Below are 24,920 nucleotides of genomic sequence, written 5' to 3' on the forward strand. Positions count from 1 at the left end.
TCCACATTTCAAAGAACTAAGCATCCATCATGAAGAAAGGAAGGGAGAAGCAACCCTGAACTTTCTTTCACAGCCGGAATAAGCTTTCCGGCTCCACGTCAACCATGCAGGCAAATGTGTCCACTCCTGGCCTGGCCTCTCCCTGCCACCATACCCCTTGGACCAGCTTGTTGCCACAAAGTTCATCTCAGAAAATGGCAGTGCCGGCCTACTGTGGCCTCCAGGGTTACCTGAGGGACAGAATGGGATGAGAGGGGTTTTTGGGTATATGGGGAGGTGGGGGTGGTGTTGACTTGCCTCTGGGGCACCTGGGTGTGCTGCTTTGCCTGAGGCATCCAGGGTATACCTGTAGCCCCAGCATAGTTATTAATAGTTCTCCCTGTCACCCTCAAAAGCATTCAGGAGGTGACAGAATTATATGGTGCATTTGGAGCACTTACCACACACCAAAGACTGTTCTAAGGGCTTTACCTGTACTAATCCTCGCAGCCATGCTCTGGGGTCAGTACTCTTATTGTCCCCCATCTGATGGATGAAGAAACTGAGATGAGAGGCTGAGTGGCTTGCCCAAGAATGCACAGCTAGGAAGTGGCAGAGCCAGGATCTGGGTCTGGTGATCTGCCTGCAGAATCTATGCCTTAACCACCAAGAGCACCTCTCTTTGGTTGCAGGGAAAAGAGATCAACTTGAGCTGGCTTGAGCCAAAAATACAAATTGTTATACAAATAACAAGAGTATCTTGCAAACTAAAAAGCAGGAAAGCAAGGGAGGGGATCTCGCTAGCCTTGGAAGACCAGGGTAGGGAACTGAAAACCCCAAGGGGCAGGGGCAGTTTTCTTGCTCTGTCCCTCCTCTCCTCTCCCCCTACCCCTGCATTCAAGGGGCTTCTGCTCCCAGGGGGCAGGCAGAACAGAACCGCCATCAGGGTTGAGTCTACATGTTACAGTTCCAGCTCCTGGGACAAGTAATTTCCAGGCAGGACTCTGCATGTCCCCCATCAATTCCAACGTCCTAGGGAAGGAACTTGATAGCCACAGCTGAAATCAGGGGCCCGCCCCTCATTCTGGGAGCCCTTGCCACAAGGGGTGGGGTTCCACTGGACCAAGGACTATGGAGGACCGCTTTTATGGACAAGGAGGCAGTTGAGGGGGTTAGAGAAGGGACTTGGGGTCATGCCAGGTGTCAGGGAGGTCAGGGCTGCCTGCAAGGAATATGAGGGCTTAGAGGGTCCTGATGCCCACACTGTCCCCTGAGTCCCCATCCCTGACTCTGTAGCAGCAGACCACAGCACCCAGAGGTGTCAAGTCCTTCTCCCCTTAGAGCTTTGCCTACAGCATGAGCAGCATCACCAGCGAGTCTGTCAGGATCCCAGCTGTGCCACTTTCTAACTTGACTGGTCAACCACTGGGGGTCCTGGAGGGAAAGGTTCATCTCAGCTTGCATCCATTCCCGGGAATGAGAGGGAGAAAAGAGGAGTGGGATTTCCAGGGTTGGGGTCCAATAGCTGCTGCCTTCCTCCCATTGGACCTCCCAGACCTGGGCCATGTCATATCACAGCTGCAGCTGAATCCCCGGCTCTGATAAATGGGTTTACGCCACCACCCTGGTGACTGGCATCAGGAGAGAGGGCTGATGGGGAACCAGGCCTGTGTAAGCAACAGCCCCAGGAAGCCTCTGAAATGCTGGGGGAAGTCAGGACTTCCCAGAGTTGCATGGAATAGGAGGGGGCTCAATTCGAAAGGATAGTGACCCAGAAAGCTGGAGTGCTTGTGGACGTGGCCCTTTATAAACCAGCTCCACTTACCTTGCCAGCCCCATCTCTTCTACCCCACCACCAAACCCAAATTCTGGACATAATGAATTACAAAATGTGCTCTGTCCTGCCCTTGCCTCTGAGCTTTTGTGTCTTATTCTTCTGCCTTAATCCCCTCCTCTACCCCCCCACTCTCTTTGCCTGACTCCTTCCCAGCCTTCAGAACCCAACTTAGATGTCATCTCCTTCAGGGACCGTCCCTGCCTCGCCCCTGGCACTCCCCCTGACTGGGTTGGTTGTCTCTACTGTGTGTCCCCACGGCTCCCCTCCACCACACCTTCCACAGATGACAGGGACTGCTCACCCTCTCTTGTGTATCCCCCAACGGTGAGCCCCGGGGTGAGTTAATAGCTGTACATCTGGTACCTGGCATGGGGCATGGCATGGATTAGAGGCCCATGAATTTCTGTTAATGATCGAGTGAGAGGTTGTTGAATTGTTTCATTTTTTCATCAAAACTGAGCTCACTAAATTTCTTCAGATTTCTAGGCTTTACCTGTACTAACCCACCGCATGGGGGGGAGGGAGCTAGGAAAACAGGTAAGGAGGGTTAGCCCCAGCTGAATGACAGTCTTCTGAGTTCTGACAAACACATCAAGATCAGCCTTTTGGCTTGTTTGAAATCAGTACCCGGATGAAGCTATGGATACACAACTCTGGGGAAGTTACCTAATGCCACTGAGAACAGGATCAAGTACCAGTAGATTTTCAACAGACTGGGGCTCAATCAAGCAACAGACCGTAGAACGGCGAGATGCGTGAGCACGGAGGAGGGGTGGGGCGGTGGTGGCTGGGCAGCAGCTTGCAAGGCCTGAGGGCTGAGGTGTTAGCTGGGCGCAGGTCTGCCGGGCTGGCCACTCCCAGGCCAGGGGAGGGTCCAGGAGGCCCAGCTGAAGAGAGACCTCAGTGGGGACTCTGGACCCACAGAATTTGGCCCTTGGGTCACAGCTCTGCTCAGGGTGGTGCTGAGATGGGCTGAGCTCCCTAGAGTCACCTGGGATGGTTCTGGTAGAACCGGACACCCAGACAGTCATCCAAGGCTCTGAGTCTATGCAAACCCTGGCCTGGGACCCCGGGACATGGAATGGGCAGTTGGGGACACCGCTCTCACTCCGGGAGACATACACACTGACACTTGGCTGTCAAAGGCCTTTATTATGCCCCCGGCCCTGCCCAGGGGCTATGCTCAGCGCACCAGATGCAACCCCTTCCAGCACTGCCCTTCCCAGCTCAGCTCCTTCTGAGGAAGCTGGGAAAGCAGCCCTACACCTGGCAGCCCTGAGTGCCGTACTCCTGCAGGAAGTCTCTGAGCTGGGCACAGGCCACCCGCTGGCGGGTGCTTCGGCAGAGGCTCTCAGAGGGCATCTCCTCGATCCAGCTGTTTGAGTCCAGCAGGTATTGGGGGCTGTAGGGGGTAAAGGGGCAGTCAGCAGGGGTCAGGAGGGTGGGCAGGCAGGAGAGGGGAGCACGAGGCACCTGGCTTCCGAGGCAGGAGGGCCTAGGTGCCAGGGATCTGTTCCCCAAGGGCAATCATGAGGCATGAGGACAGAAAAGACCGAGGGGCCCAGAGGACTCACTCCCCCTTGAAGTCCAGGGTGGACCCGTCCAGACCCATGATCAGATATTCTTTCCCAGGTTCCAAGCGGAGGCGGCAAGAGGCTCGAACCAGGAAGTTTCGGGTCTGCCCGGCAGTGGCCTTGGTGTCCTTGGCTGAGGGGGTGACATGCACAAAAGATGTCAGATGGGAGGGGAGGGCCTCAGGGTAGGCCTCATTTAACCCTCATCACTCGCATGCCAGGGAGGCAAACATGCTCTCCTAGTCACAGACAAGTCCAGAGCTTCCAAGAAGCAGTGGCTTTTATCCTTCCAGGCGGCCAGGCTCTCCTGTGAGCTGTGAAGTCCTGCCCCACACCCAGGCCTCAGTCCCTCTCCCCTCAAGCCCGCCCACGTCCCCAGTTCCCTTCGTACTAAAGTGCAGGATTTGATTGATCTTGGACTCAAAGAGGCGGAAAGCAGCTCTGCTGTCTTCTCGGAGAACCTTAACCTGGAAGCCTAGGAGGTAGTGAGGGGGAGGGAGGGAAAAGTTAGATACCCCGAGGCCAAGGGGGCTGGAAGTTGGTGTCAGAGCAGGGGACACATGTGGGCCTCCAGGAGGCATGGGCAGAACTGGAGCGACCAAAGTCGCTGGTCCCTGGGGGAGAGTGAGGACCAAGGTCATGGGTGGGCGGACTGACCATACTCCACGCGGGGATAGTAGCAGGCAAACTTCATCCTATAACCGTCCTCGTCCTGTAGCCCCCGCTCCAGGGCTCGCCGCTGTCGAGGGCACTTCCCTGAAGTCAAGGGGCCCAGATGGAACAGTCAGTAGGCCCCAACCGCCTGGCTTTCCCGCCCTGCTCCAGGCCCTGGGCCTTACCCTCAGCACACTGGCAGACGTCACCAGAGCACAGCGTGGCCAAGAGTTTGCTCTTACTTGGTGCCCCGTAAAACACAGAACATTTGTGCTCTGGAGAGAAGCAGAGTGGGGAGTTAGGATGTGGTGCCGTCCTCTGTGCGCCCTTCTCCTGCCATAAAGCATGGGACTCCCCTGCCACCCTTCACTGCTGGGGTTCCCAATGTCCCACCCGGGGCGCCGGCCCCAAACCTCCCGATGGCCAGGCATTTGGCTGCCCTGGCCCCGGGCCCTAGGATGCTCACCGGGGTTGTAGTAGTCGTACAGGGTTGCGCTGGCTGGCTGCACCAGCCCCACGGGCACCTCCTGCACAGCCCCGAAGCCCACACACTCCCAGGAGGTGGGTACCTGGCACCGGGACGGGAGGAGAGGTCAGGGGCCAGTCCCCGACAGGCCCTGCGCCCACTGTGCTGCCTTTCCTTGGCGGCTTCTATTGATTCCTGTTGGTCTTATCTCCGGTGTCCTTCGCATTCCGTTACCATCCTGCTGCCAGACCTCTAAAAACTGCTCTGCAAGGTCTCTGGTGACTTCACCGCTCCGCTGGTGACCTTCTCCAGGCTTCCGTGCCCAGGCCCCTCTGCAGCGCTAACTTCACACTCTCCCCATGAGCCTCTGCCCCTTGGCTCCTGGACCATCCCTGGTTCCGACCCGGTTGTTTCTTGCATTCCCTCCTTCTTCCTTCCCAGAAGCACAGTACTAGCCCTGGCTCTCCCCTGCCTCAGTATTACCCCCTGGCTCTCACCAAACCCTTCCAGGCTGATGAAAACCAAACTGAACTTTCAGCCCTGGCCTTTCATTAGGATTTTGGCAGGACTGACAAATTCACCAAATTCACTCTGTCTGACCCCCAAACCTGTTCACCCTCCCAATGGCCTTCTTTCATCTGCCATAACCTAGCACCAGGTGCGCCCGCCTCGCCCGTTCTCCTTCACCCCCTCCTCACACCCACAAGGCCCAGTCCTGTCCCAGTGCCACCACCAGTCTCCCTGAAGTGGCACTGCTACACTGTCAGCTCCCTGCCAGAAATCTTCCTGGCTTCTCATTTTCCATTGAGTTCAACCCAGACTCCTCTGCCTGGCTCCTTGGGCTCATGGGGTCTGGTCCCTCTGCTCACACAGGGCAGTGGGGGTCTTCCCTGACCTCCAGACACCTAGCCAAGACTGGACACTGTGCTTTTCTCACATTTTCTCCCAGTAAATTTCAAATCATCATCATCATCATCATCCCATTGGAGGGTTGGTAATTCTTTATTTTAGCCAAATAAGGCTGTGAAAAGACAAAAACGACTATCATCTACAACCACCATCACTTCATAAAAGAAAATGTATTTTAATATCAAAAACAACAAAACTGAGCAGGGTCATAATCTCAGCAAAGGTAGCTTCTAAAGTGGGCCACAGCCAGCCTTATGGAAGGTTCCCTCTAAAGCCCCTTCCCTGCCCTTCCCTCGGAGCCCTTTGCCGGCTCTGGTCCTCCCGCCATGGTCGGGGCCATAGCCCCAGCACACCCTGCACTGGCTGAGGTGTATCTGGATGCAGAGAAGAAGCTGGGGACCCTGGCGCTTTGGTGCTTGTCTGAGTCTGTGTGGTAGTTCAGGAGAAGCCCTTTGCCCAGGCCTGGTCACACTGTTCACTGCTGACTCACACCCTGTCCTGTCTCCCTGCTGACACCCCAAGCCCTCCAGAGCGCTGGCTGCAGGCTTGCCACAGTTTCCTGAGAAGCCACATGGCCTACAGCAGCTAGGCACAGCGCCAACGAGGCCCCCTGAGCTACTGCTCCCCACTCACCGAGTCGAAGTAGAGCAGGACATGAGGCCCCTCCGTCTCAAAGTGACTCACGTACCGGTCGGAGAGGGAGGTCAGCTGGAGGAAGGGAGACTGTCACTGGGCGGTGCCCAGGGCAGGGCTTGGTGCCCAGGGGTGCTGCCGGGGTGGAGCGGGGCTGCTGAGGACGGAAGGGGGCCCTCTGGGCAGCTGGCCATACCTTCTCCAGGTCAGCCCGCAGGGCCTGGAACCCACTCAGGAGGGAGATGTCGGCAATGGCCATGCCGAAGAGCCCCGCCTTGCCGTTCTGCCTGCGGAGGTGCAAGCCGCCATCCAGGTTGTCCAGGTTCTCCCCGCTGCCAGGGACCAGGCACCCAGCCCTGGCCACACCTGCTCCACCCTCCTGCCACCCCCTGGGGCCCCCGCACTCACTGGATGCACACGGTGTACTGCACTCTGGACTCCTGCTCCTCCGCCACCTTGGGCGCCTCCCTCCTGCGCCGGTTCCTCCGTCCCTCGAACAGCTGCAGGGGCGTCACGGGCCGGGGGTGGGCGTCTGGGTCATCCCGGGCTGGGAGCTGCTCATACTCATAGTCCTCGTAGTCCTCATTGGCTTCCACTGCCCAGGGAGGTGTTGTGAGGAGGGGGCACGCAGGCAGCCGCTGGGCCCCCGGCGCCGGCCCCCTTGCGGCCCCCATGCATCCCAGTCCCAACACTCACTCGTGTACTCCACGTAGCCTTTGACTGTCACCGTGATCTGAAGATCCTGGCAGGTCGTGTTCTTTATGTCTAGGACATTGTAGCTACGGAGGATCTGGCCCAGGGAGGGACAGGGGACAACACAAGACATTTGGGGCCACAGACCTCTCTCGAGGGGCACCCCCAAGGGCGTCTCCCTGGACAGGGAGATTTGTGGCCCCTCTCGTCCCCCATCACGGAGCAGTGCAGAAAGGTGAACAGGCACCAAACCCCCCGGCAGGTGCCGGCAAGACCGTGAGACAGAGAAGAGGGTGGGCTGGACCGGGGTGAGAGGTGGCAGCCTCAGGGAGAAGAGTGAGAGTAAGCCGGTCCCATGAGACAAGAAGCAAGGGAAGGACACTCAAGCCGGGGGGGTCTGTATAGATGGGTGACCGGAGGGCAGGAGGCGGCCCAACTGTGTGAGCCTTGGGGGGTCCCTGGCGTTTCTCCAAGGAAACCTGCTGTGTGGACAGGGATCAGAGCCGGGGAGGCGGGAGTGTAGGGAGAATGGTTATAAGACTGGGTGATTGGAGTCCAGGATCCAGGGAAGAGGGTCCCAGGCAGCAGGGGAGCAGAGGAGGAGCTACTGGGCAATAGGAGGGGCTCAGAGGCCTCGAGTGGCAGCTGGGCACTGGGGGAAGGAGTTCCCTCAGCCAGGGGAGGGGACACAGGAGGAAGAAGGGGCTTGGGACACTTGTGTGTGGCCTGGGGTTCCAGGGGAGGCCTGGCTTGAGGATCTGGGTGTGTGAGCCATTGGCACTAAGGGGTAATGGAAATGACCCCAAAGATGGTGGAACCCAAAATGAGGAGGCAGCACAACCCTGAACCATCCTCTTCTTTTCCCACACCATGGAGCTCCAGCCACAGTTCTCCCACTCAAGACGCCCTCCCCCCTCCTCTGCCCCTCACCCAGCCCTGGTCCTTTCCTGGCCCCCAGGTGTCCAGAGCTGCCAGCTCTCACCTTCAAGGTGCCTTTGCTGTTTCCTCCCACCTTCACGTTAATCTTGCTGCCCAAGGAAAACTTTCAGGAAAAGAAAGGGGAAAGAGATGTCAGAAGGGCACAGAAAAAAAACTGCTACCCCAACTTATCTCCTCCCAAAATATAACTCCCCCTCACACTTCCACCAAGTTTAGACCTTTGCACACTTTACCTCACTTCAGCCACCTAAAAACCCTGTTGACTCTGCCCATGTTATTTTACAGATAAGAACAATGAAGCTCAGAGGTTAGGTAACTTTCCCAAGGTCCCACAGCCAGGATGTCTGGCAGAAGAGGAGCCATGAGGGCTTCTGCAGGGTGGGAGGGCAGGGATGGCTTCTGGCCTGGCCCCAACAGGCCCCGGGGTCCTGGCAACCAGGTGAGGGGGTGGTTCACCTGCAGCTCCTGCTCCAGCCCCTTGATTTGGTGGTTGTGAAGCTCGAGTGTGTGGGACTGGAATCCATTGCGGCCCATGGAGCTGAGGGTCACATTGAGGCCCCTCTGCTCGGTGGTGTGGGAAGCGATCCAGTATGCAGACAGGGCTTCCAGGGCTATCACTGTGTCCTGGGGAGGTTGAGCCAGGACTCAGGCGCTGGGCCTCAGGGCCACCCACGCCCAGGTTCCCAGGGCAGCCCCTACCTGGGTGCTGCGGAATCCCCCCTGGAAGCTGCCCTGGCGGGTGAGCCAGGCTGCGGCCCGGTCGGCCGCCTCCCCCTTGCCCTCCTGAAGTAGCAGGTGCAGCAGGCCGTAGGCTGTGGTTTCGATCCACACGGCTGGGGCCTGGGGCACGGGCTCTGATGGACTCTGAGGAGCCAGGGTGGGCGACACGGCATTGTTCTCAGACCCGATGACTGAGCCCCAGTACAGGTAATCTGGAGTGAAGGGAGAGGCATGGGGGCATGGGGGAGGCAGCAGCAGAGTTCCTGAGGGCCTGACTCTTTGCCGCCCCTCCTATGGGGCTCTCCTATTTTACCCCTTTGAATTCCTTCTCAGGTCTTCATTCAACCTCTCCATTTGGGGAGACTCATGGGTTCCAAGGTGCCCCAAGCCCAAGGCTCATGGCCAGGACCCCCAGGAGCCTCACCACTGGTCTCCTGGGCCATGGCCATGAGGTTGTTGTGGGCAACATTGCGCAGGTCCTCGGAGGCGCCACTCAGTGTCAGGGCATAGGCCGTTATGGCAGCTGCGTGGGTGCCCAGCAGCCCAGTGCTTGCTTTTGTCCCCAGAAAGGAGTCTGCAGCTAAGATAGCAGTTTTCTAGGAGAAGAAAGGGGGAGGGAGGTCTGGGGGCTGGACCCCTGGGTTCCCAAAGAAAACAGGGCGTGGGGAAGACCTGAGGGCCAGCCAAGGGGCAGACACCCAGTGTCCTCACCACTCTCTCCTTCAGCTCCTCTGCATCCTTGTCCTGGAAGACGGCCAGCCCGTGATGAAGGGCGATGACCACGAAGGCCGTGAGCGCCACGGTCTCATCATTTCCCACCAAGCCCCCCTGGTGGGGGGAGAAGGAGGATAAGGAGGATATCAGCAGGGAGGAGAAGGGCAGCAATATCTCCCTCCAGTGCTCCTAAGCCTGCCTCCGAGCCCCGCACCTGCATGCCCCTATGGATGACTGGGAGAGGGTCCTGGAAGGAGCCGTCAGCCTGCTGCTGGGACAGCAGCCACCTAGCAGTCTCCTGCAGCTTTTCTGGTGGGCCGCCCACCTGCTCCTGGACCAAACTCAGTACCTTCAGCACAAAGGCCGTGAGCCTAGAGGAGAGGGATGGGATGGCTGGGGCTGTGCCCTGAGGCGCTCATCCTTCCTCCATCCCTCTGCCCTGACCGGTCCCCCAACCTCACCAGGTACTGCTGCCGCGGTGTAACCAAGCCCCGTAGGAGCCATCTGATTTCCGGAACTGCTGGATCCGCATGTAGCCTTGGAGAGGGCAAGCTGCTGAGGTGAAACTGGCTCTCCCGCCATTTGTGCCCAAGTGCTCCCTGTCCCCATAAGTGCCCCTCTTTCTTCCCCTCCCTAGCCTCCTGGGTTGCCCATCTTCCATCAGTTGCCCCTGGCCCTGACTCCTGCTTGCCCCTGCACCCAGAACCTTTCTGGATCAGATCCATTGCGTGGTCCTTGGTCTCAGGGGGCAGTTTGCTCCACTGCTCCGTCTTGTCCAGATAGCGGGAGGCAGCCACCGTTGGAGACAAGTAGAGCATGGTTTGCTCCCCGCAGCCTTGGGGAAGCCTCAGCAGGGAGACCAGGCCTCCTGACGACAAGGCCCCCTCAGAGCCCAGGGTGTCCAGCGGATCTGAGGCTACAGTGAGGGAAAGGGGTGAGGAGCCAAGAGTAGGTTCAGGGACGCCGGGCCAGAAGGGACTGGATGACACTCCCACCTGTGACCCTGACAAAGCTGCTGAAATCTCCATCAGGGATAATGTTGGAATCAGAGTTGCCAGGAATTTCCAAGCTTCGGCCTCGGTGGTCTGGGGAGATGAGGGAAGTTGAGAGCCCGCCCTGCTGCCCTTATCCCCTGCCACGCCCAACCCTTAGGAAACTGAGGGGCAGTGAGAGGTGGCCGTGGGTGGGAAGGGTAACTCACCCAGGGGGTTGAGTTCATAGATAATCTCCTCCCTGAAGATGGCCCCTTCCTTCTGTCTCAGGGGAAACACAGTCATGAGAGATTATACGGACTCAGAACCTGTCCCCCTTCTCGTGCAGATACCCCAGGAACTTTGTGTTTCAACTTCAGGGACAGAGTTGGCTCAGGATGGTAGAAGTTAGAAATGGACCCAGGCATTGGGTCTGGTTGTTGGGCCCCTGGCCTGGCCCACAGTGAGGGTGCTGGCGTGGGGTGGGGAAGGGAGGATGAATCTGTGAGCCTGGGGACCTAGAGTCAATGGTGCTCCACTCACCTCAATGTGAAGAACCTTAGTGACCGCGTCCCCAATGGGAAACTCTGAGGACCCTCGAGCCACCACCTTCAGAGATATAGCAGCAGCTGCCATGGGCACCATGGAGAAGGCAACAGGCTGGGCAGAGCCCGCAGGTACCAGCACCTGCTGGGCCAGGCCTCCACCCCCGGCCAGGCACAGCCCCTCCACTGGGGACACGTGGACGCTCATCTGGAGACAGGAGGACAGGGGGATGGCCAGAGCCCCGGGCCAGGTAGGCTCCACACTCACCTGCCCCGGCTCCCACCCCACCAGCCCTATGTGCTCAGGTCCCCACGGGCCCTCACAGTCAAGTTTTTATCCAGGTAGTTGTAGAGCACTGGCCGGAGCTCGAGCTGTTCAAAGCGGCGGACAGAGCTGGGCAGGCGGAAGTGCAGGTGGAAGTCACGGAACACACGGAACCGGGCCGGCGCGGCCACACACAAGCCTGATGGCGGGAGCAGCGGGAGAAGGAGCCGGGGATCAGAGTCACAGGAAGGAGGGCAGAGAATGACCCTCCCAGCCCAGGGGGGTGCTGTGTGCAGACCTCACCAGGTCTCTGGACCCCTTTCCTATAGTGACAGCAAAGGGCCAAGCACGGAGCCTGGGTCAAGGGGCGACAGAAGAGGGGTGACCTGAGGCCTGGGCAGGGTGACCACACCTTTGCTCTGGGACAGGCCCACGGCATGGATCTCCCAGGTGGTCAGCGAGTCAGGGAGGAAATTTGTCAATCTGTGACAGGAAAGGTGGAGAGGCCCGTCACACCCAGGGCTGGCCCCAGACACAGCCAAGGGACAGGGCCAGGCCCACCATATGCCCTCACGTGCGGGAATGATCCACTTTCTCCAGCCTCCAGAGCCAGTTCTCCGGGAAAAAGCTGCGCAAGGGAATGTCATCTTCTTCCATCAGGTCCTCCTCCTGCAGCACCTCCAAGGCTGGGGACCAGGGGCAAGGGAGTGAGGAGGGGGCACCCTGCCCTCCCAGGTGTCCCTGCCCGGCCCCCAGCCCCACCTGGCCCCTCACCTCGGGCAACACCCCCCCGGTCCCTGGCACGGGCCTGCTTCCGCAGGCCCTCGGCAAACTGGCAGCAGGACAGGAAGGGCTCCCGGCAGTCCGGCTGCTGCACGCGGGCCGCCCGCTGCTCACAGGAGCGCACCATGGGTAGCCGTGTCAGCCCATCCTGGCAGCAGCGCTTGGCTGTCGGGGAAGTGTACTGGCCCACTGCGGGGCCAGGGTGAGGGTCAGCACACAGGACCAAAGAAGGGACACCCCTCACCACTCCCTCACCCTGACCCCTAGATACATATGGACTTGCCCTGAGAGACCAGAAGTGCCAGAGAAGCCAGTGGAGAGAGGCCTGGCTCGCCGCCTCCCACCCAGAACCTGGCTCTCTGGCCCCAAATACCACACCCTGGCTCACCAAGGGGCAAGAGGCTAGGAGGCTGACTCCCCGCCCTGACCCCCCGCACCACTGGAGAGCTGCAGTGGCTGCTCAGGTGCCCGCAACTCACACTTCTCATTAATCGCCTTTTGGAAGTTCACGTTCCTCATTTTCCGCGTTTTCTTGGGACAGCTCACACCTGGGAGCAAGCAGGACTGCAGCCACGCCACGGGGCGTGGGGTCTCCCACCTTCCCTCCCTGTACCCCTCCTGGGGCCCAGCCCTTCTTCCTGCCTTCCCACCACCCTCTCCCCTTCCTCCTCTGCTCTCACTTTTTCTGACCGAGGTCAATTGGTCTCCATCAGAAAAGGCCAGGCCTACAGTCTCAAACACCTGAAGGGCACTGTCCCCACCCCCAGGGCCACAGCCGAGGTCATAGCTGTTCATGACTTCGAAGACCTGGCAAGAAAAGGCAGGAATGCTGTAAAGAAAAGAGTGCAGGGCAGGGGCAGGCTGTGGGTGAGAGGGTAGCGTACAGACAAGCAAGGAGGTGACACAGAGCATGGGGGAATGGAGTCCAGGGGCCCAGCAAGGTGGATGAGGGCCAAGGCCGGGAGGCAGCCTGGGGAGGCCTTGGGGAGCCTGAGTGGGACCTAGGTGCTGGACTAGGGGTTCAGGGCAGGTGGGGGGACAAGCCAGAGAGGGGAGGGAGGGCTGGGAGAGGGTCTGGACAAACCTTGCTCATGCTGAGGGGTTTGTAGGCCCTGCCACCCACAGCATACAGAGCCGTGTCCACAGCTCCCAGCGCCACCAGGGCCGGAGAATCTACTTGCAGGTGGAGCTTTATGGACTCCCCAGGATGATATTCCTTGGCTCCGTCCACGTTCAGCTTCAGCTGGCCGAGGTGAGAGGTGGGGACAGTTGGAGGGAGAAGCTTCCTTCGGTCCCTTGCATCCTCAGTGCACCCCAAACAAATCCATGCCCTGTTTGCAATCACACCATCTTCTTTCTCTCTTAATCACTTGGCACACACACACACGTGTCGTCTCTTCCGACCCACTACCTCGCCCTCGCAGGCCCCAGCCTGGACGTCCACTCGCAGGGAGTTGGCAACTGGGGAGCCTCCATGATAGTAGAAGGCCACAAAGTAGAAAGAGGGGGTCAGGTGATGGTCCACAAACACGGAGACCGAGGTCACGGTCCTCCTGGGCTCTCGATTCATGGACACGATCTCACCCCGGGAAAGGATCTGGGCCAAGACAAGAAGGGGTGTGAATGGTTTCCTCTTCATGGCACAGCCCCAGACCTGAAACTGCACCCCGCGCACCCCTGGCCTCCTCCACCCCCTGGCTCATGCACACCATGTAGTAGTAATGGGACACGCTGTCCCCGCTGATGCCCGTGGCGCGCAGGTTCAGGTTGAGGGTGTCCCCGACTTGAGGGGGTCGAGGCTCCAGTCGCTCAATGGACAGAAACCCGGGGCCTCCTGAGGGTGGGGCCCTCACAATGAGTCTGGCTATGTCTGGGTGGGGGGAGCCTGCAGACACCTGGAGGGAAGGGACAGGCGGGGAAGGGTCAGTGGCAGGACCCAGGTCCCCAGCAACTCCCCCGGCTCTGGACTGTGGGTCCTCAGGAGCCCAGATTGCCCCCCTCTCCTACCGTGAGGGAAAAGAGGTGGGTCAGAGGAATCTTACCAAGAGCTGCAGTTCTTGAGTGGCCTGAGGGATAATGATGGGAACGCTGATCTGCCCACCCCCATCTGTGTTTTGCTGAAGGTCCTGGGTTTCAGAAGCAGACCCAGAAGACAACGTGGCAGAAACTTTGACAGGAATGCCAGAGGCTGGGGAGCCGGACATGTCACGGACCAGAGCCTGACGGGGAGGGGCAGGTAAACATGGAGAAAGGCTGAGATCCTTCTTTCTTCCCAGCTCCCCTGCCCTCCTGGCCAGCACTCACCCACCCCAACCCCACTCATCCTTCCCCTCCAGAAGAAACCTGCAGTAGAAAGGGGGCCCCAGGCACGAGATGTTGCTTGGTGTTGCTAAGATCCAAGGAGAAGGGAGATGACACAAACCGCCAGGATGTAAGCTCTGCCTCCTCCAGCTCACCACCTGTAAGATAGGGGAACAGGGAGAGGCAGGGGACAGACGCCCGCAAGAGAAGAGCGGGAGAATAAGGAGGGGAACATGGCTCAAGTGTCCCACAAGACAGAGAACACCTTGAGTAATTCATCTTTCTGAGCCCAACACAGGACTTTCAACAAAACACCAAGAAGGTACTTCACATGTGTCATTGGGTAAATTACTTTATAAATGAACAAATGAATATATGAATGAATGAAAGAGCAAAAGAAAGAAACACTGAGACAGGGGGAAGGGGCAGAATTACCCAGAGACAGAGTTGGCGAGGGACAAAGCCTCCTGGGTCTTTCCTGACTTTGGGTCTGATAGAAAGGCGGAGGAAGTGTGTGCGGGATGGGGGCGGGCAGCGCAGAGGTCAGAGGCCCGGGTCTGCGAGTGTAACAGGGAGCAGTCGCTCACCTGGAGACTCAATGATGGCCGCGGCAACATAGAGACGCAGCCCCGGCAGGTCAGCCATCCCAATGTTAAGCTTCTCCAGGGCACCCTGGAACTCAGCCTTTGAGAGGGAAATGTGTCTCTGGCCATTAACCAGCTGGGGCAGAGAAGAAAACAGGACATGGGATGAGATTTGAGTCCCTGACCTTACCTCCTTCTCTCTCAGCCCCCTTATCTCCCCACAACCGCCTCACGCGCTCATACCTTGGCCTGATTCTCCAGCCCCCGAAGGAAAGTCTTCTTATTATCCTTTCCTAAGAGCCCAAAGCGCACATATGCCACCCCCTGCACTGGCTTCCCGTAGACGTACCTGTGGCCACAGGGATATTGGGGAAAAGGTAGGCAGGGGCTGGAAGAAATGCCAGACTGGCAAGGAGGGCAGGTCTGGGGATGTGGGGGGAAGCAGGGCTCCACAGGATGGATGTTCACCCCAAATGGGGAAGGGGGCCTGGGAGCACGAGTCACATAGGACGGGGCAGTTACCTGGCCTGGACGTCTAATTGGATTTCCCCGAGAAAGCCAGGCGTCGTCAGGATGTAGGGCTCTCCGGGGATGATCTTTACCTCGAAGTTGGGAAGAACTGGCCCAGGGTGAAGGGGCAGTAGGCAGGTCAGACTCTAGTGAAGAGACCCACTGAAGACTCCCCTCCCGTCAGGGATGCAGCACCCAGAGCTCCCCACTGCCCTGCTCCCACCACCTCTCCTTCTGCCCCTTATTCCCTTCCAGAGAGGAGCTGCCTGACCCTTGCTTCTCCAGCTCTCACCATATTTCTTCACCTCAAACTCAGTGCTGCAGTTGGAGTCCAGGCTGTCTGAGAACCGGGCTGAGATCTTCCAAGTCCCTGGCCTGAGGACAGATGCAGAGGGGCCTCAGTGCCTGGGCGAGGGCTACTGGAGAGCCAGGGCCTAGCTCCTGGGGAAGAGGGCAGTTGGAGAGCCAGAGGCTCAGGAGGCCACAGGGCAGGGGATCTGGGGGTTTTCCTTGGTGTATGGTGGAGAGCCAAGGGGAAAATAGGAACTGGGGTGGTGTAGCTGGGGTTGGGGTTAGCAAATGGCCAGGTCGGGGAGAGCTCACTCAGAAATGTCTGGAATTGCAAAGTCATCCTGGAAGATGGACGAGGGGGTGAACACTTCCCTCTTCCGCACACGGAGCCCCTGAGAGTTCTGCCAGGGAAGGGTCAAAAAAGGAGGGGTGAGGAGGTTCCCTTGGCAGCCAGGGTCAGGGAGGTCAGAGGTCAGGATCTCACCTCCACAGTGAGCGTGAGGGTGTCAGTGGCCGGGCGCATCTTTTGATCCAGAACAAAGACCCGGTACCGGACTGGGGAGTAGAGGGTGAGAGAGGTGAGCGGGAGTCCATGTGCCAAGGGACAGTGGGTGAGCCCCAATTCTTCCCCATTCCCAGGGTGGGGAGAGGGAAGGGCCAATATTTGCTTAAGCAGCCCTCCTGTGTGCCAGGCCCTTTCTTTTGTGTCCTGAGCAGGCTGGGAGGGAGTTATGGGTAGAGGCCAGTGGCCCCGACTCACCCTGCCCACCAGGGTTATAAATGGGCTGGTCAGTCTGCAGGAAGAGGTGTCCCCGGCGGGAGGAGAAGAGCAGGTTGACACCCTGAGTATCTGTTTTCCTGGACAGAGAGTTCTTCAGCCAAGGGGATCGGGCCACCAGCTGAACCTCACGGTTTCCAAGGAGTTTATGGAGGCCACAAGCCTCTGCATCTTCCAGGGGGACCTGTCACAAAAGAGAGGGTACAGGTCAGAGCCAGAGCAGGACAAGGACAGAGAGTCTGGGAGACGTGGAAGGAGACCAGGTGGGGTGGGAGGAGGGGCGGGAGGCAGTGAGGAAAGACAGAGGCATTTACATGCAGACAGAGGCACAGAGGGGAACAGGACAGGGTGGGTGGGATGTGGGTTCCAGTTACCTGGAGGCTGAGGAGCGCAAAGTCTTTTTCTGAGCTTAGGGTGAAGCCCACCTCTGGGGAGCAGGGGAACCTAGTATTGTATGGGTTTCTCAGGAACACTGATCCTTTCACCACCTGTCCTGACTGGATACCTTGAACCTGCACCCCCACAGACAGGGGGACCCCCAGGTTAACCACGGAAGGAGAAAATAGGAGAAGCCTAAGGGGAAGAGGTAAGGGTCGGCAGTCAGACTTCACTCTGGCCCCTCCACCGCCACTCTCCCTCACCCCCAATCCAGTCCCTCAGCCCCTGCTCTCCTATCACCAGCTCTCCCCCACGCCCCACACCCCCTTGAGCACCCCAGCATCCTCCTCCAAGACCTGGGCTTCTGCAGAGACAAGGCAAAGAAGCTGGAGGCCCACACCAGGCCCCAGAGGAGCCTCATGGCTAGAGGATCCAAAAGGGCTAAGATCTGTCTGTCTGTCTGCTCCTTTCTGGCTAACCTAGAGCTCTGGGCAGAGTCGACTCTGGACCTTGCTCCTCCCCTGGCCCAGCTAAGCTGGGAAACCATGTGACAGCAGAGAAATGCAACTGGCCCTGGGCCCAGGGTGCGGGGTGGGGGCAGCCCGGACACCTGGGTCTCTGAGGGAAATCGGAGGGAATCACAGCCCAGAGAGAGATCCCATCCTTCTCTGTTAGCCTTTCTCATCCCAGTCCCCTGAGCACCCCCTGCCTTCAGGTGTATCATGTGTGTAAATGAACCTGCTTATGTATACATGGGCGTGGGAAGGCCCAATGGGGCTCAGGCATGCAGGCTATTTAGAGGTCCTAACAAAACAAGGACGGGCTTATAAGACATTTGTCGCTGACTTTCACCCCTACAAAAACTGAACTATGCTTGGTTTTTGCTTTTTGTAGGTCCTAACAGAAATTCTCTAGTTTAGGAGATCAGGCACACCCCATCTACCCCACAGGGAAAACTGACCTGAATGTCAAATTTAATCCTTTTCCCCAATGAACCAGGAAGCAAAGCTCAGGCCTAAGTTTGGCTTTACCTCTACCCACAAATGAGGCACCCAGATACATGTATCACATTAAAGAAAGAACAACCAAAAGCTATCGTGGGCAGAAATACTTTATTTGGCAATTTCAGCACCAACATATAAGGAAGAGAACCCTGCCCTCCTTAACCAGCCTCCCCAGACATCCCACCTTGCTATCCCAAGACAGAATAACATCAGCACTTTTTTACATGAACGGCCTTGGCAGTGTCTGCCATGGAAGGGCAGGGAAGCATTGCCCAAACCCCACCGCTGGGTCAGAGCCCATGTAAACAAAAGCAGTCACGTCAGACCCTTTGTGCAGATGCAAGTCAAACAGTCATCCTGGCTCCCAAGCCTTCCCAAAGTGACCCTGTCTCAGACACTGCTGGCCAGCACTCCAGGGACCCTCTTGCCCCATTCGGAGGAGATGTTCAACGACGAGCAGAATCCTCATGTCTCTGGCAGGCGGAGGAGGGTTCCAGAAGTGGTGGAGATACTGTGCAGGAGAAAGACAAAGCTGGGGCCAGTTACCCAGGCTCAAGGTTTGGGGAAAACTTGGAATTTGGCAAGAGATATTCCTGAGTTCCAGAGAAGAATGAGAGAGAAGTTGGGCTTCATGAATGGATTAAGCCCAAGAGGGAGAAAACCAATTTTGGATCATTGCTCTGTGTCACCCGGCTAGGGGGCGGGGGGGCAGGACTCACCAGTCCACCAGCTGGGCCCCGATCAGGTCATGCACATGATAGGCGAGGCCGAGCCGCACCGCGGCAGGTGCCCGCCGGCCTAGAAGCTCCGACAGGAGCAGCTCCCGGTACTTGGCCTTCCGGACCATGCCAAGGACAGCCTGGCGCCCTGGAAGAGAGGTGGCCCAGGAGAGGGGAAAACGTGAATAGGGCCTGGAGACTTGAGGAGCTGTCAAAGGTGTTCTTGAGGGCTAAGGATTTGGGCTACAGACAGGGGTACCTTTAACAAAAATACTTGATGAATCTCCCAGGCTCCAGGCACGGCTAGCCACCAGCTCCCAGCTCATCACGGACAGTGAGGACGCCAGCGTTCACCAGCTGCCTAAGGGGCATGGGAGGCCAGGAGAGATGAGCCCTTGGCTCTGAGAACCACCCCCTCCTTCCCTCCTTATCCTCACCCATTATGTTGGATACCAAGTTCCCAGAAACATGGAAAACCAGGCAAGAGGCCTGGATAACAAAAACCCCAAGCTGGGGCAGTTTCTCTCCTCACACCACGCTGCTTATGGGCTTCCATGCCTTTGCTGGTTCCCTCTGTGAGATGCTCTCCCTCTATCCCTTCTCTTTCTGTTATTGTTATTCATTCATTAAAACAGCTTCTCGTCTCAGAAGCCTTCCCCGGACTGTGTTCCCTAACAAACACTCCCTCTTGCTCCCAGGGGAGAAGTAACTCATACCGTACCAGGGCTCCTGCCAATCCTACTGAAAGCAGCCACCTGCAGGCCTGCTTCCCTACAGGAGACCAGCACTTTACAACATTTAAAATGCTTTCCTATGTACCATGGGTTACCAAGTAGGAAGTCTCAGCCAGATAAGGCCCCCCAGAATTATACTTTTTATTCTTGACAGTTTTATGGGTTTTTAATCTGAATGTGCACACTCTAGGGAACAGGTATCCTTTTAGTTCCTGCACAACTCGTATCAGGCATTTATGGTTTCAGCCAGGCCCCTGGATACATTTGAGTAGCCACTCACATCTCCTGGATTCTAGTCCAGGGTTCTTTCCAAGGCCCCGGGTAAGACAGGCTTCCTCTCTTAGGTGGAAGAGTACAAACTTAGGTCATTTTACTAAAAAGAAGAGTTAGCCTTTTAGGGGCAGGTACCCCGGAAGGAAAGGACAAGCCGGATGGGACTGGAGGGTGGCAGGGAGGTGCCAAATGCCTGGACTCCATTGGTCTCCCAAGTCTCACGTGATTTCTGGGTCCCTGAAGCCAAAGGTCTGAGTCATCTGTTCCTGCTGGAAGCTAAGATCCCCACAGGCTGGAAGCACTGAAGCCAGAAACTTCTGTACCGCTCCAGCATAAGGTCGGCCATCGCAGACCTTGAGGACCTGGAACCAGGGACGAGGGTCATTGTCTGGGCCCTGCCTCAGCCTACACCCACGTGTACCCCCAGACCACATTCCTTCCCTCTTGCTCAGGTCCTTCAATGTCTCATACCCTTCCCCCACCTCCTTCCCCCTCCCCCTCCCCTTCATATTTCTACTCACCCGAGCCCTGCTCCCACTCTCTAGGGTGGGGATGGAAGAACTGTCTCTTTTTAAAATTTCTTACCCCAGTTCCCCTGCCCCCACCCCCAACACACACACACACACAGAGTCCCACGCACTTTGGTCCTGTAGTCCTCGGTGAAGATAATTCCATGGGCATCCAAGTCAAAGCCCAGCTGGACAACTCTGATCTCCCCCTGCTCTTGAAGCTCCTTCTGTCTCCAGACAAATGGGGGTGAAAAGAAGGGTGTCAGGGTATGATGCTCTGTTATACAGTTTTGGATGGGAAGATTTTGTTTGCCAGAATTGGGGGAGTTTCTCTCTCAGTAAAGGGGGAGATAACTGGGTTGACCGCCAAGAGGCCTTTTCCAATCTAGCCCCCCATCCATCCTCCTCACCAGTTGTCTGTCAAACAATCCATACATATTTTCTAAGCCCAAATATATGCCAGAAACTACGATAAACTAGTGATTAAAGAACTAATAGTCTAGATTTGGGATGGGGGCAAATTGGGAAAAGTATGGGATAAAATGTCTAAAACAAATAAAAGTAAACCAAGACTCCTTCCAGGAATATAGCAAAAACCAACCTACCCACTGAAAACTAGTGAAAATGCTGGCTAAAATATTATTTTTTAAATGGCTTTAGCATTAAAAAAAAAAAAAAAAACCCACAAGAATACTAAGTAACTACCAGACAAATATAATTTCTAACTGAAAGTAAGAACTCAAAAAATAATTGGGGCAGGGGGGTATTTGCTGATCTGGTAAATTTGTATCCCAGTTTTTGATGATCTAATGGGGGTGAGAGGAAACAAAAGTCAGAGCATAAGTCACTCCAAAGACCCCTGTGCTCAGGGTAAGAGTGACCAGAATTAACTTGCCCCACCCCACACCTCCAGGGCACTTCTTATAGAAGTGCTGTCTTGGGATCTAAACCCAAGGGGAAATGGGGGAAAAATAATCTCTGAGAAGTAGAATCACAGCTGCCTTGTGCAGATTTAAGGTGGGGTCCCCAAATCCTCAAGCCATAGATGTTGTTTGTATCTTCCCAGAGTGTTCCTGCCCCTAAAGACACCTGGAGAAATCAAAGAGAAATCCTCTAGAGGAACACATCATCCTCTTAGGCTAAAAGATATCTTGCAAATATTTTTTAAGGCAAAGAACAGTGCACATGAAAAAATAATTAACCATTAGGAAATGCAGCACCATAACCAAAAACCAATCAGCAAAAACTTCAGGATTATCAAATACATATTATAAAGTAACCACACATTCTATGCTTAATGCAAAAAGACAAACATGAAAAGATCTGGTAGAGAACAGAAAACAACCATCCAAAAAGGATCTAGATTTGAAAAGGAAAAAAAGTAGAACTTTAGAAATTAAAGAATAAAATAATAAGAATTTTTGAAGTCTATGGACAGATTAAACCGTGGATCATATGGATCCGAACAGAAAATTAGGTCTGATAATTTGGATCAACCCAACCTTCTGAGAAGAACTAAAGAAGCTGAATGATAAACACACACACACACACACATACACACACACACACACACTTTCTTGAAAGCATCAAAGAATTTACAAAAAATTACAAGATCCTGAGGAATCATCAGGTTAAGCTCTGAGAGAAGACAAAATTCCAAAGAGATAAACTCAGTCTCTTAAAGCAGAGGCCGACACACTTTTCTCTGTAAATGACCAGATAATGAATATTTTAGGATTTGTGGGCCACATGGTCTTTATGGCTCTACAACTGGGTGTAGCTTGTATACTAACAAAACCTTATATACAAAAAAGGCATAGGCCAGATTTGGCCAAGAGCCATAGTTTTGCCCATGAACCTTGTCATTTATTTAAAAGTATTCGCTCATCCTGGAAAAGCAACTTCAAAGCTGAGCTGTACTTTGGGCAGCCTAGAAGGGGAGAGGGTACAGAAGTTAAAGCCCAAGCCCACTGTGCCGGTTTGGATGTATTATGTCCCCCAAAACACCATTATTTTTGATGCAATCTTGTGTGGGCAGACATATTAGTGTTGATTAGATTGTAATTCTTTGATTGGGCGTTTCCCTGGAGATGCGACACACCCAACTGTAGGTGATGACTCTGGACAATTTCTATGGAGGTTGGCCCCGCCCATTCATCATGGGCCTTGATTAGTTTACTGGAGCACTATATAAACTCAGACAGAAGGAACAAGCTTGCTACAGCCAAGAGGGACACTTTGAAGAACGCACAAGAGCTGAGAGAGGAACTGAAGCTTACAGAGACATTTTGAAGATGGCCTTTGAAAGCAGACTTTTGCTCCGGAGAGGCTAAGAGAGAACAAGTGCCCCAGGAGCAACTGAGAGTGACATTTTGAAGAGAAGCTGCGGCTTAGAGAGGAATGTCCTGGGAGAAAGCCATTTTGAAACCAGAACTTGGAGCAGACGCTAGCCACGTGCCTTCCCAGCTAACAGGGGTTTTCCAAATGCCATTGGCCATCCTCCAGTGAAGGGAAATACAAGAACTAGAACAAATGTATGCCACTATAACTAGAAGTTAATAATAGAGAGGCATATAGGGAAAAAATATATACCTATTGCAAACTAGATACTACAGTCAGTAGTATTCTAACATTCTTTCATCAACAGTAACAAATGTACTATACCAAAACTATGAATCAATAATGGAGGGGAGCACAGTTAGGGGTATGGGATGATCTGAGTTTCCTTTTTCTTTGTCTTTATTTCTTTTCTGGAGTAATGAAAATGTTCTAAAAATTGAAAAAAAATATTGTGTTGACAGATGCACATGGCCAATTGATTGCATACTTTGGATCTTTGGATAGTTGTATGGTATGTGCACAATCTCAATAAAATATATATATATTTAAAAATATATATAATCACCTAACAAAACAAGATATAAACAGATGCATACAATATGATTCCATTTCTATTGAGTTCAGAACTGGATAAAACTAAGCTGTGCTATTTATGGACCACGCATAAGTGGTATAAAGAAAACCAAGGGAACAATTATCATACCAGTCAGGGTAGTAATTATCTCCCAGGGACATAAGACATTTTGATCACAGAGGGGTGTATGTGGAATGATGGCTGTGTTCTACATGCTGACCTGGGTGTTTGTTTTACAAACATTCTTTAAACTATATAGGTGCATGTGCATACTTTCTTTTATGCGATTTTTAAAGTTTTTTAAAAACTCTAAGTCACCACTGGTAGATTAAAAACAACAAATACTCTATAAGGAATCTTCCTTTGTTTCTTCTTTACTTCCTGACATCATCGTTAACCTCTACTTGCTAAATCCAATAAACCAATTTCAGTTTTTATTTTACTTGACCTCTTCACTGACCACTGCCTTGAATCACAGGTTCTAACACTGTCACCTTCTTGAAAATCTCTTCATTTCACATTGGACTCTTCCTGGTTCCTCTCCTCTGGCAATTCCTTCTCAGCCTCCTTCACAGACTCCTCTTCCTCTGCTTTCCCCTTACATCAGTGGATGTCAAATTTTAAGGCACATTAAGAATCACTTGGGGCAATAGTTAACAAAATTCCCAGATCCCACTCTAAGAGATCGTAATTCATTATTTTAAGTGAGTCCCAGGAACCCATATTTTTGAATAAGCAGCCCAGGTAATTCTGACACAGGTAGAACTCAAGTCACACTTTGAAAAATACTGCTATAAATATTGGTGTCTCCCAGCATTCTGGATTTGGCCCTACTATCTTTCAGTCTAAACCTGGGGGTCTTTTAATTTGGGCCTCAGAGGATCTGTGAACACTCCCCCAACCAAACATAAAAATTGTATTATACTTTGTATATATGTGGCATATATGCTTTTTTGGTGGTGGTGGGGGAGCCATAGCTTTCACCACCTTCTGTCATTTATAAAAAGGTTAGAAATCACTCTTCTACTCACTCTTTCTACAGGATCTGATCTTAACCACAACCACAGGCCGAACCACAACTGACAGCCTGGTGACTTCCAATTATTCTACATCAGTAGCCCAGAATTCTCTCCAAACACCCATATCCAACTGTGTACTACACATTTGTTTTTGAAGGTTCCACAGCATCTCCAATTCAACCTGTACAAAACTGAATACAACAAGTGAATTCAACAGCAAGTCCACCTGCTCCTACTCTATATGCTCCACCAATTCCCAATCTGTCATCTGGAAAACCTGAGAATTATCCTAGATTCCTTTCTCTTCCTCACTCTCCACATCCCTCACTCTCACCTCTCCTCTCCCTCCCTCCTAACTTGGGTTTTCACCAGTTCTGAGCTGCAATATCTACCTAATTGATCTTCCTGCTTCCAATCCAACTCGTACATCACTCCCACTCAGGTTTAACATTCACTACCAGCTCGTCGCCTTCAGGCAGAAACAACATGATCTGACGTCGGCCTGCATCCCCAGTCCAATGACTTAGTTTCTCCCAAATTCTCAGGTAACCTCCGTGATTTGCCGTGCCCTCTTCAGCCGAGGGTCTTTTAACAGGGTCTGTAGCCTTTGCCCTAGCACCGCACTGCGTGGTACAGTGCCCGGCCCATTCTTGCCGAATGGCTGGCTGACCGACTGACTGTCACAGTGACGCGGAACCTGGGAGTGCCCGCGAGGCCGGGGAGGGGTCTCCAGCCATCGCTCCGACGTCCCTCACCAGCTGCCGATCGGCCACCGTCCGGTCGGGCACGAGGCTGTACACCTGGCTCCTCAGCGCGATGGGCGGCAGCGCATCCTCGAACAGGCCTCGCGGGAAGAGCCGCATCAGCTCCGCTACAGCCGCGCGCGCCGACCCTGGGGGAGAGACCGGGTCAATGACTCGTGAAATGGTGCGGAGAAATACACCTAAGGGGGTTCCGGTCCCCCAGTATCTATGGGTACCAGAGGCGAGGCCACGCCCAGCTGGGGCCTTTAGCTCCGCCTTCGGGTTGTCATGGTTACCTGACTCTCCCCTCAGCGGATCCGCTTCTACATCCCCTGGCTCCCGCCGCCTCTTCAGTCCGAAACTCTCCGGGATCAGACGATGCCTCTTGCGGCTCATATCCCGGAACTTCTGGCTTTACGGTATTGAGGTGAGGCTACGGGCCAAGAGGAGAGCGTGAAAATAGGATCTTCCGGCGCAGAAC

The 24,920-nt window shown here is 54.9% G+C and overlaps 2 protein-coding genes across 2 annotated transcripts; both read right to left on the minus strand.

Moving 5' to 3' along the window:
* Nucleotides 1-2,947: 2,947 nt before the first annotated feature.
* On the minus strand, nucleotides 2,948-17,030 carry LOC119539831 (complement C4-B-like). Its single transcript, XM_037843650.1, has 41 exons — nucleotides 16,881-17,030; nucleotides 16,521-16,719; nucleotides 16,129-16,330; nucleotides 15,853-15,923; nucleotides 15,681-15,769; nucleotides 15,370-15,452; nucleotides 15,090-15,186; nucleotides 14,811-14,916; nucleotides 14,571-14,703; nucleotides 14,026-14,141; nucleotides 13,725-13,901; nucleotides 13,392-13,577; nucleotides 13,094-13,279; nucleotides 12,767-12,925; nucleotides 12,363-12,489; nucleotides 12,162-12,230; nucleotides 11,674-11,871; nucleotides 11,474-11,585; nucleotides 11,312-11,382; nucleotides 10,959-11,098; nucleotides 10,633-10,842; nucleotides 10,320-10,371; nucleotides 10,114-10,203; nucleotides 9,825-10,034; nucleotides 9,580-9,655; nucleotides 9,333-9,489; nucleotides 9,116-9,232; nucleotides 8,829-9,000; nucleotides 8,384-8,616; nucleotides 8,141-8,308; nucleotides 7,728-7,787; nucleotides 6,749-6,842; nucleotides 6,461-6,647; nucleotides 6,249-6,339; nucleotides 6,053-6,127; nucleotides 4,511-4,613; nucleotides 4,230-4,319; nucleotides 4,048-4,146; nucleotides 3,782-3,865; nucleotides 3,391-3,523; nucleotides 2,948-3,218 (listed from the first exon to the last, which is right to left on the minus strand). Exons 1-41 carry the CDS (start codon nucleotides 16,943-16,945, stop codon nucleotides 3,077-3,079), a joined length of 5,229 nt encoding a protein of 1,742 aa, XP_037699578.1. The 5' UTR covers nucleotides 16,946-17,030; the 3' UTR covers nucleotides 2,948-3,076.
* A 587-nt stretch (nucleotides 17,031-17,617) lies between these two features.
* On the minus strand, nucleotides 17,618-24,844 carry STK19 (serine/threonine kinase 19). Its single transcript, XM_037844786.1, is given in 9 exon segments — nucleotides 17,618-18,039; nucleotides 18,248-18,403; nucleotides 18,516-18,535; nucleotides 18,537-18,569; nucleotides 18,572-18,608; nucleotides 19,477-19,616; nucleotides 19,895-19,990; nucleotides 24,452-24,588; nucleotides 24,736-24,844. Coding segments are annotated over 9 exon segments (765 nt in total). The 5' UTR covers nucleotides 24,836-24,844; the 3' UTR covers nucleotides 17,618-17,993.
* Nucleotides 24,845-24,920: the final 76 nt, after the last annotated feature.

The sequence above is a fragment of the Choloepus didactylus genome, chromosome 7 (assembly GCF_015220235.1).
Source record: "Choloepus didactylus isolate mChoDid1 chromosome 7, mChoDid1.pri, whole genome shotgun sequence".
Taxonomy (NCBI): domain Eukaryota; kingdom Metazoa; phylum Chordata; class Mammalia; order Pilosa; family Megalonychidae; genus Choloepus; species Choloepus didactylus.